The following is an 11088-nucleotide window of genomic DNA, read 5'->3' on the forward strand; positions in this document are numbered from 1 at the left end:
GGTTACTTGTGTTTGCTGAAGTCCCCTCTAGTTCTGGCTGATTGGTGGGAGCCATCTCCCCGTTCTCTGTGGGTGGTGCCAGGGGAGGTCCCGTTGGCTGAGGTGGCGTGGCCATGTGTGGGGCCTTCTTGGGGTTCTGCGGCAGCTCGTGCCACCTGCTCTCCTGCTGCATGGGGTCCCCTTTCTCTGAATGGGTAGTGAGCACTTGGCGGGAGGGCCTGATGGTCAGGCCCAACCAGGTTAGGTTCTGCCTCAGATGCTCTAAGCGTTCAGTGGGGGCGAGTCGCTGAAGTTGCTTCCGTTCCCTGTATCTGTCTCCTCATCAGTGACACAACCCCAGAGCCCCAAAATTCTGGTCACTTCAGGAAGACAGCACTTCTTTCTCCTTGGTCCAGGTGTGCAGAGCCGGGCCCTTGGCACACCTGAGCACACCAAGTATGGCTGGTATTTCCTGAAAGGGAAGGGGCCCGATCCTGTGGGAGCAAGTGGCAAGCCTCCCCAGTGCGCCTGTCTGCCACAGCCGTCCACCAATGTGTCCTGAGCACCTCACCCAAGGAGTCACGACGAGGCTCAGAGCTGCAGGATTTAGGGTCCCTCCCCTCCCTACTGGGGACTTGTGCTCTGCGCCTTCAATGGTAATGGTTTCTAGCTGCAACTGGCTTTGTTCCAAAACGATTTTGAAGCAATTTCCCAGGTGTGGAGTTTAATATTTGTTAACAAGCACGAGTCAGGTGAGGGAAGTAGCCAGGGCAAGGTGGGCACCAGGTGGCTGCAAGTCGTGACTGGACATGATGTGACGCAGCCATCCCTGGACAGGAAGCCCCTGCTTGGTCAGTGTGGGGGTGACCTCAGGGCAGCCTGGCATGGGGCCAGAGGAACAAGGCAATCTGTGACCCCCAGGACCCATAGTTTAGGCATCATGGGCACAGAGGTGGACCCGGCCTCGTGGAGTCACCAAGACTCCTGGGAAATGCTGAGCACCTCCTGCAGTGCCGAGGGCTCTGCAGCCTGGTCCCCCGTCTGATTAGATGGCTCGTCCTCACCTGCCGGATTCTCGCCCTGTCATGGTCATGTCCTCCAGAGACACTGCAGGCGGGGTGAAGGCTTTCCCCACCCTCACAGGGGACAGAGGAGGCCGCTGGCCAGGCTGCCACTTGTCGTGGCCCAGGGGGTGTTTAAGTCATGGGTGGACCCAGGGGAGCCATCGGGTCAGGGCTAGGGCTGCCCCCTGAGGCAGAGGGCTGACAGTGAAGGGTCTGGGTCCCTGCTGACATGGGGGAAGGGTGACATTGCCCAGAGTCCCCTTCCCTCCGCTCTGCGGCAACAGGCCAATGCTGAGGTGGGTTGAGACCCCCCTCCTAACCCTCAATCCACTGGCCAAACCCCTCCCCTCCTGGCTCTCATTGCTCCTCAGCCCTGCTCGAGGCCCCCAACTCCTGGGTCCTGCCGCCTCCCCCAGGACTGCACCCCACGCTCCCCAAGCGTCCCTGCCTTCCAAACCCCGAGTTCTCCCGCCAGTTTCTCCTGCCTGTTATCGCAGGCTCAGCTCTCAGCTGCCTGCTTCCGGGAGGTGCTTGATGTCCCTGGGGGCATGCCACTTCCTGCTCTGGGCTTCCCTTGGCCGAGCCCTGCTGTCCCCATCCATGGTCAGTCCTGGTTTACTGCTGGCCTGCCAGGCTGGGCAGAGCAGCCACCATGAATGCCAAGTGGAAAGAGAGTGTCAGGTGAGCCAGCCTCGTTATCGAAGGGGTGACCACCCTAGAGAGCACGGCCTCACCTGAGCACGGCAGGACCAGGCCTGGGTCCCCGGGTCTTCCCCAGGCCACTCCAGCAGAGGCCTGACCTGCCCCTTTCCCTGCAGGTGCTGCTGGTGCCCAGACCCAGGCCCTCTGCCTCCCGAGCCACGGCCACTGAGGGTCCCAGCAGACCATGCAGCTGAGCCAAGGTAGGAGCTCCTCCCCAGCAGAAGACAGGCACGGGCCCTTGGAGGGGCAGTGGGATGCTTGGCCCTGCCTTCCCCCTGCCTGCCTACTTCTTTCTTGTCCCTGGAGACCCAAAGTGAGGGTGCTGCTTCAGGAAGTGCTCCAGAACTCGCCCTGTCCAGGGGATCCTGGTGCGGCAGAGCCTGAGGAGGCTGGACTCGAGTCCTTTACCCTCCCTTCCCAGAACTGCTACCATGAGGGCAGCATGGGCATGGGGCAGCTCCCTGCCAGGCTGGGCTCCTGCTGCCCTGTGCTACAAGAGCCCAGGCAAGCAGGGGGTGTAGATGCCTCCTCTAGAGCTGTCTGGTTGCAGGGCCTTGAGCACCAGTAGTGGCACCTGCTGGCCAGCAGCTGCCCCTTCAGCCAGGACAGCGTGCCAGGCTCTGCACTCACCTGAAGCTCCAAGGCAGATCCACGGAAGGAAGTGGGGGCAGCACGTAGTGTCGTGTGGCCTCCCCAGGCTGTAACCTCCTCTTGGCCAGTACCATGCTGGGTGACTTAATAGTCATGCAGCCAGGTCCTGTTGTTCCGTTGTAGAGGTAAGGAGGCTGAGGCTGGGGGTAGGTGGGACCACAGCCACATGCTGAGTGGGCAGAACTGTGATTCAGAACCCACCTGGATCCCAGGTCGTGCTCTGCCTGCCTTCCCCTTGGAGCCCTGCATCTCCCGCTGTGCTAGGAGACACTGAGTCAGTTCGCCTCTGCCCTTGGAGTCAAAGCCGGGGAAGGGACAGTGGGCAGGTCCCTGACCTCACTCAGGAGGGTCAAGCCCTGTGCCTTGCAGAGCGGAGGTCTTCCTGGAGGAGGTGGGCCTTCTAGTCACTGACTGATTCTGCAGACGCTCCTGAGAGCTTTCTGTGCCGGCCCCCAGACCCTGCACTGGCACTAGGGGGCAGCAGCAAGCCAGCTTGGCCAAGGCCTGACCCTGGCAGTGAGTGGGGAGGATTTGGAAGCCCCTCCTGGGTGCCCCTGCAGGAGGAGGGCACCACACAGCCAGGCAGTAGGGATGGTGTCCCCGGGTCCCTAGCTGGCCCCCCGAGGCCTAGAGAGGATGGGGCTGGACACATCACAGGGGACTGATGGCAGGGCCTGGCCTTGACCCAGGAGCCTGGTGAAGGGATACAGAGCCCCCTCTGAGTTTCCAGCAAACTCTTGGGACTGTCCACCTGTCCCCCACTGCCCTCCCAGTGCACTCCCCACTCTGACTGCAGGGACAGAACAGCTCCAGACCAGCCCTCCCCGTGTCCCCGTAGGGGGCCATGTTCTCCAGCTTCATCCCTGCCCTGTCCTCCCCTGAGAGCCTCAGCCAGTGAGCCTTTGCTACCCCGCCCCCCACGCTCTTCACAGAGGACGTTAGGGGCACTGGCAGACGTGACAGACCCCTTACACCCGAGGCTCAGCTCCTCCTGTCCTGGGCAGCCCAGGCCTGACCTGGACACCAGACCTGGCTGGACACCGTGTCCACGCAGCATGCCTTGCACAGGCGCCTGGGCTTCTTGGAATCTTGTCTGATTTTTACCTTTTACATGTTGGATGTTGATGCCTGGAGGTGGCACCTTCTCCCTGCTGGCCCCACAGGCCTCACCAAGCCTGGACTCCTGCCCTCAGCTATTCTTAGGCTGAGGTCCCCTGGCCAGACCTGCAGAGAAGAGACCTACTCCCCAGCTGGGCCCTCGAACACACGTTTCCTCCCTGTGTGTTCTGACAGTGCCTGCCCCGCTGCCCTTGCCGGGCCTGCTTCTTCCCAGGGAGTGCCCTTGGCCTTTTCCTGATTTACCTGGTCCATCCCTCTTCATCCGTTGGCACAGAGCTTGCCTTCATCGTGGGTGCTGTCCCCGGCCGGTGGTGCTGGAAGTCAGCATTCATGCTCCCTTGCTGCACCATTGGGCAGGGCCTGGCTCTGACCACCCGGGGTTTCCAGTGTCTGACCCACCCAAGGCCCGGGGTGCTTGGTGGAACAAGCAAAGAGCAGATGGCATGAGAGGAAGGTGCGGCCCAGCTCTGTGCTGACAAGGCTGCTGGCCCTCCAGACCTCAGATAAGCCTGGCAGGGTGAGGGTCCCACAGCCAAGGACCCCGCCAGGGCCAATGGCCACTTGTCCAAGTCAGTGTTGGAAGCATTGGTCTTCCTGTCTCCCCGTCCTCTCTCTGTTTCCCCCACCCCCATCTCAGGCTCTCCCGAGCTCCCTGGGCCCTCAGCCTGCATGAGCTGGGTGGGGCTGAGGTGGGGGCTGCTGCCTGTATCCCACCCATAGGGGTCCTGGCTGGTGTGGTTTGCGTGTCTCTCCGCGTGGCTGGTGAGGCCTGGGAGGCAGGGCTGAGCCCGGTGGCCGGGTCTGGGCCAGCCCGCCCACTGCAATATTGATGGCCCGTCAGTGCGGCCCTGATTCCTGTGCTTTCAGTTAAAAGGTTTCTGTTGTTGTAGCTTATGCAGTTGCTCTGTTGCTATGGAAACGTGACATCAAAATGACGTTTCCCGTTTAAAAGCTTTTAACTAAATTCCTGCCTGTCAGATGTAGGCCCCATTTTGAGCGTGGAGCTGCCTTCAAGCGAGCAGACCAGCCAGTGGCCGCCTCCCATCCATGGTGCGCGGGGCCAGGCCCGGGGCCTCACCTGAGCGCGATCTTTAACCCCACAGGTGCCTCCAGCATGGCAGCGGCCGAAGTGCCCGGCTACGTTGTGTCCCCACAAGCGGAGAAGCATCGACGGGCCCGCAACTGGACGGACGCCGAGATGCGCGGCCTCATGCTTGTCTGGGAGGAGTTCTTCGACGAGCTCAAGCAGACCAAGCGCAATGCCAAAGTGTACGAGAAGATGGCCAGCAAGCTCTTCGAGATGACCGGTGAGCGTCGGCTGGGTGAGGAGATCAAGATCAAAATCACCAACATGACCTTCCAGTACAGGTAGGCACCTCGGTGGCCTCCACGAGCCAGGACCCATGGGCGGCGCTCCTGAGAACTGTCGGGAAGGGCATGTGGTTCCTGGGGTGTGTGGCCCACCTCTGGATCCCCTCTGGCTTTGTGGGGCAGAGCCCCATGGTGAGATAGGGCCTACAGAAATTACTTGTGTAGCCCCCCACTGGGAAGGTGGAGAAACTGAGGCCCATTAAGGGCAGAAAACTGGCTGAAGAGCTGGAGGGGTGGCAGGGTTGGCGCTGGGCCGAGGCCAGCACGGCTCTGAGGACACATGTTAGACCTCTGCCCTGTACACCAAGATGTCTCAGAGATGGGGCACCCCATGCAGGCGGCATCGACCTGACTTCCACTCCTGCCACCCACAGTTGGGAGACAGATTGGCCACCAGCTGGGCCTGGTTCTTCTGTCTCCACCACCACAGCCACCAAGCTCAGGAGCGGTGGTAGGATCCTGCTGTACAGGTGGGAAAATTGAGGCCAGAGGCGAGAAGGTGGCTTGGCTCCCAGGCCTGCTGGTCCTGTCTGGTCCTGAGGCCCTGTGACTTCCAGCATCATCTGAGCCCCCAGCCCCAGGGTTGTGGGGAGAGGCATTTAGACCTGACATCAGGGACCCCCAGAGTGCCCAGGATGGTGTCCAACTCATGGGCAGGGGCTTGTTTGTGGGAGGAAGAGGTGGAGCTCAGGCCTGGCCCCCACCTCTGCCTCCACTGTGCCCAGGTTGGCCCCTGCCCTGGCAGCCTGAGGGGAGCCTGGAGGGAAGTGCTGAGCCAGAGGCGGGTGCCCAGGAGGAGAGGGCATGGGGTCCCGGCCCATTTAGAGAGGGTCACGGGCAGGGGTCACATGCATGGGGTGAAGGTCACAGGTGTGGGTTGAAGGTCACAGGCATGAGGAGGGTTGCAGGTGGGGCGAGGGTCTTGTGTGGGCTAAAGGTCATGGTGTGGAGTGAAGGTCATGGGCGTGAAGAGGGTCTCATGTGGGGCAAGGGTCGCAGCAGGAGCTGGAAGCTGGGGGGGCCGAGAGCACCTAGCCCTGTGGGTGTCCTGGGTGAGTCTGGGCCTCAGTGTCCCAGGATGGGAGGGGCCGTCCCGCAGGAGGCTGGGTGCAGACCAGGACCTGTGAGCACCTGAACCACACTGTGGGAGAGAGGACCTTCACTTGTCCTCAGCATGGCAGGAGGGGAGCCCATACCTGGAGGCACGCGCCATCTCTGGGGGAGCCATGCAACCTGGACAGACCACAAAGCCACGGAGGCTCTGTTTTCAGTTGCTGTTTTTACGACCTTTGAAGGAATGGGTCCAGAGCCTGGCTCTGTCCAGAGGCCTGTTTCTGACCCACAGTCCTGGCCCAGCCAGGCCCAGGAGCCAGAACTGAGGCAGCCGCTCAGGGTCTGCAGCGTCAGAGTTGCTGAGCATACATGATGTCACATGAGCGCCACGGCTCCTGACGGGAGGAGTGAGGGGCAAGTAGCCCCCGCAGCCCCCACTCAGGGTCCTGCTAGGGAGGGGGCTCCAAGGGTGGCAGAGGCGGGCTGGCTGTTTGGCCGGCCTCCCTTCTGACTGGGGAATTTGTGGGCCATGCCTCCCTGGCTGCTCTGCTCAGCGTCTGGCTGGTTCATCCATTATTTATCCCGAAAGCCTCTCTCCAAGTCTCAGGGGAGGGGTCCGTCTCCATTCCTGGAGGCCTGGGAGATGAGGGCGCTGTGGGTGGGCACTTCACAGTCACGAGGCGCTTGCACACCCGGCTTCTATGGCACCTCTGTCAGCCTTGCTCACCAAGGGGGAGACCGAGGCCCGGGGCAGCAGAGGGGCTTGCCTGAGGCCACGCAATCCTTAATAGGCCAAAGCTTGGCTGGGTGACTGGTCTTTATCTACCCCACCCTGTAGCCTCCCTGTAGCAGAGGCTGTTCTTATTTTTTTACAAGAGCTCTTTATATATTAAAGTTGTCAGGCTAAGGAAGTCTAAAAGGGTGGCTGGTTTCTGTGGAGCCTGGTTTGTTGGAATACCATGTGGGGACCTCCCAAGCTGGGGGTAGGCCTTTCCTCAATTCTCCAAGGAGTGGGCTGGCTTTAGTGGGGCAGAAAGAGAGCTGGAGCCTCTGAGGGGGCTGGAAAGAAATCTGGGGTGGAGGTAGTACAGTCACCAGGCATAAACCCTTCGTCTGTGTGGCAACTGCACAGCCTTGGCCTCCCAGGGTGGATCCATGTGCCTCCCACAGCCAGGAATACAGGGCAGCCTGTGCACTACCCTGTGTAACCTGTCCCTGGCTCTCTGCTGAGGACATGGCACCAGTTGGATGAGCCCCTGGGCCCTTAACCCTGCTCCCAGAGGCTGCCACCGCCTGCTGTGGCTGTCCACCACTTGCCGCCCAGCAGCAGCCCCCCCCATCTGGTTTTGCCTGTTTGCTGGGGGTGACATTTGGACAGCCAGCTCATTATCTCCAGTGACCAGTGGCCACACCCTGGTGGGGAGCCCCATGCAGGAGACAGGAGACATCAGCTCTGAGGATGTGGGCTGGTCCTATAATCCGGCCTCAGGCGCTCTAGCTCCAAGGCCACCCCACATCAGACAAGCATTGGCAGTGGAGGGAGGCTATAAGCTGGAGTCTAGGGGAGCCCCAGGCCTCAGGAGGTACCGGATCTGATGGGGTAGAGATTCTTCTGACCCAGCTGCCCTGGGGCCCTCTGTCCCCAGCCTCACCTCTCAGAGGACAGCTGAGGACCAGGGGAAGCCCAGGCAAGGCAGGACCTATCTGCAGGAGGGCGTGGGATGCAGGGCCTGAGAGGGGCTCGGGCCCACTGTGGGCAGAGCTGCCCTGTGCAGACCCTTGACCTGGGGGGCTGAGTGGTTACGGGATGTCAGGCAACGTGGGCAGGCTGCAGTTTCTGGCACTGGGTCCGGGCTCCTGCCTGGGGTGATGGGAACCACAGCAGCACCACTAGGTTAGGACCCCGACGTGACTTCCCGCTGGGTTCAGCTAAGGATGATACTGGAGCCTGGCTTGCTGTTTGCACGCGCTGGGTATTGTTTTATTAAATCTGCCCTACAGCTGTGTGAGGAGCTTACTTTGATCATCTCTATTTTGATACAAAAATGGAGGCTCAGAGAGGTTAATGAATCTGCCCAAGGTCACACAGCCAAGTGGTGAAGACGAGTTACAGACTCCAAGCTATGGACACTGAAGCTGTGCTCTAACTCCTGTGGTTCTCTCCCCTTGAGGTGTCCTCTAGGAAAACGTCATTATTATATTACAGTATCTTATTACTGTATTTGTATCATATATCTTATCACAATATTTTATTATTGCTGGCTAACTTATTTACAAAGCAGTATTTGTTCATTGCAGAGAGTTTAGAAACTACAGAAAAGCAAAGAGAAAAACAGTAGGAATCAGCCCCAGGTCCCAGCATTTGCAAATAGACTTATTAATGTCTAAGGCCATGTACGTCCTGAAGACTGACTTCTAAGTCCAGTGTCACCCTGACCCTAGAGTTTGACTGATGTTCTGGGGAGGCCTGTGCTGGCTGAGTGGCTCCTGCCTGTGCCGGCGTGGCCCTCCCTGGGGTCAGGGGGCCGGGCTGGGCCCTGCTCTGTTTCTCACCCTTGGCTCTTATGTCTCTCGTTTCAGGAAATTAAAATGCTTGACAGATAGCGAGTCCATCCCGCCTGACTGGCCCTATTACCTAGCCATTGATAGGATTCTGGCCAAGGTCCCCGAGTCCTGTGATGGCAAACTGCCGGCTGGCCAGCAACCGGGGCCCTCCACATCCCAGACCGAGGCGTCCCTGTCGCCGTCCGCTAAGTCCACCCCTCTGTACATACCGTATACCCAGTGCTCCTACGAAGGCCGCTCCGAGGACGACCGCTCCGGCAGCTCCTCCAGCTTACTGTCCCTTAAGTTCAGGTAGTGTGCTCGCTCTTTCGTCCTGCCCCATGCCTGGCCTGACCCCACTCCCAAGCGGGGGCAGGAGCCCAGCCCTCCAGAGAAAGGGGCTGGAGCAGCGAAGGGCGGCGGTGTCCTCTGCCATCCTGGCTGCCTGCGCAAGCCATGGTGGCCCAGGAGCCTCCAGGGCCAGGCTGGCCTCAGACCAGCGAGGGCCTCATTGTGGACAGGCTGGGTGTGTCTCCTGGCTCCATCACTTCTAGCTGCGTGGCAAGTTCCTTGACCTCTCTGGCCTCAGTCTCCCCCTATAAAATGGGGATAAGTTGGTGCCTTCCTCAGAGGGTGTTTGGGGGCATCATAGGAGAGAAGACACGGCACAGGGCCAGGCACACAGAGGGAGCCCAAGCCCTTGCCCCAGGTGTGCCCTCCCTGCCTGCCCTCACCCCCAGCATGCCCTGCCCGGGGTCCCCCACCCCTGTGCCCTTGTGGGCTGCAGCCGGTGCTCTCAGCACTGGGAGGTGTGTTGGGCTGAGCCTCTGGAGCGTCCTCGTGACCTTGCGCTGGGCATGCCCCGTGCCTGCTGCTGTGCACCACACATCATACCACACCTGTGCTGGCCACGCGACCGTGCTTGTGAGGGACCCACACAGCAGCCAGGAGCCAGATTGCATGCAGGAGAGACACCCTGTAGCATGGGGGCTGGGAACCTAGAGAAGGTGCTTCTGAGGAGGGGGCACTCAGGGTGGGCTTTCAAGGTAAAACAGGAGTCGGTCAGTTGGAGAAGAGGAGGAAGAATGTGGATTTGAGTCACGGCTGCTCCCCTGCAGCCCCGTCTTCAAGTCTGTCTGATGCGAGGTGGGGTGAGGAGGGTCCTCGATGAAGGGGCAGCTGCTTGATTCACACAGCGCCCTTCCCTGGGGGGGTTCGATTAAGGACCACACACAAAAACACCTTTGCTAACGGCCAGACCAAATTAGCAGGGAGGCCTGAGAGTTATGGCCAATTGTTCCCCGTGCATTAAGCCTGGTTTCTAGACTCCCGGCTGCCCAGGGCATTGCACAGGGCTGGGAGGTGGGGACAGCTCTCCCAGCCCCAAGGTTGGCTTGTCACTCCTTTGCTCAGAGCACAGAGTATGGGCTGGGGGATGGGCAGGCACCAGGGCAGGGCCTTGCCTCCAGCAGGGGCTGGTTAGACCAGGGATGCTTGCCACCCCAATAGGAGAGTGCTTGGAATGGCTACAGGGCTGTTCTACCTGCTTCTACCACAGGTTCAAGGCCCTGGGGAGGAAGCGTAGGCCTTTTATAGAACCTGACCCCCACTAGATGCCTGCCCTCTTGCCTCCTCCACAAGGAGTGCTGGCCCCATCTCCAGGCTGCTGGGCCAGGCCCTTCCTTGTGGACCTCAGTTTCCCCATCTGCCCAAGCCCAGCTGGGACTGGTGGTCTCTGGCTTCCCTGTGGGAGTGCCATGCATGGCCCACATCCCTCCCACCAGCCTCCATCTCACCCTGCGGGTGGCCTCTGCACCCTTGAGCCCCCAACTGGGCCTGGCCTCTGCCTGCTCAGCTCTGTGGATGGTAGGGTATGTCCCTCTGCCCCTTCCCCAGACTGCGGGGGCTGGGTTACCCTGTGACCCCAAGTCATTGGGGTCCCCTGCTAGTCCCAAAGGATGGCAGTGCCTGTGCCCATGATGCTGTCCCACTGTCTTGGGTAGGTGGGTTCTGGCCTCCTCTCCACACATGAACGGTGAGACCCTGAATGAGTAGCCTGACTCTCCGGGTCCCCAGTGTCCCCATTTGCCCAGTGGGGAGGTGGGGAGGGTCAGGCTGTGTGGTCAGCAGGTCCACAGCCAGTGTTATCCCTGCAGGTCGGAGGCGCGACCCGTGAAGAAGCGCAAGGTGCAGAGCTGCCACTTCCAGAGGAAGAAGCTGCGGCTGCTGGGAGCCATGCTGCAGGAGCAGCGCAAGCTGAGCCGTGCCACAGAGGAGGCCTGCCGTGAGGTGCGCCGCATGCTGGACCAGCAGCACATCCTGCAGGTGCAGAGCCTGCAGCTGCAGGAGCGCATGATGAGCCTGCTTGAGAAGATCATTGCCAAGTCCAGTGTCTAGGCTGGCCCGCCGGTGGCTGGCGGTGCAACTCAGGCCCAGCTGGGCACGGTGGCCCCGCCCCGCCCAGGGAGGGTCCCAGAGAGAGGGGACGGCCTTCAGCCAGGCCTCGGGTGGGCTGCTCCTGGGCAGGGATGTCCCTTCCGAGGGGCTTTTCGAGGACCCCACAGGCACTGGGAGACCATGAGACCCAGTGTCTAGCATTAACTCC

General features: G+C 60.8%; 1 protein-coding gene across 1 annotated transcript; it reads left to right on the forward strand.

Moving 5' to 3' along the window:
* Positions 1-1929: 1929 nt before the first annotated feature.
* Positions 1930-10880, forward strand: MSANTD1 (Myb/SANT DNA binding domain containing 1). Its single transcript, XM_063107229.1, has 4 exons — positions 1930-1945; positions 4619-4883; positions 8520-8795; positions 10640-10880. The coding sequence occupies exons 1-4, from the start codon at positions 1930-1932 to the stop codon at positions 10878-10880; spliced, it is 798 nt and encodes a 265-aa protein (XP_062963299.1).
* Positions 10881-11088: the final 208 nt, after the last annotated feature.

Source organism: Cynocephalus volans, chromosome 9 (assembly GCF_027409185.1).
Source record: "Cynocephalus volans isolate mCynVol1 chromosome 9, mCynVol1.pri, whole genome shotgun sequence".
Classification (NCBI taxonomy): Eukaryota; Metazoa; Chordata; class Mammalia; order Dermoptera; family Cynocephalidae; genus Cynocephalus; species Cynocephalus volans.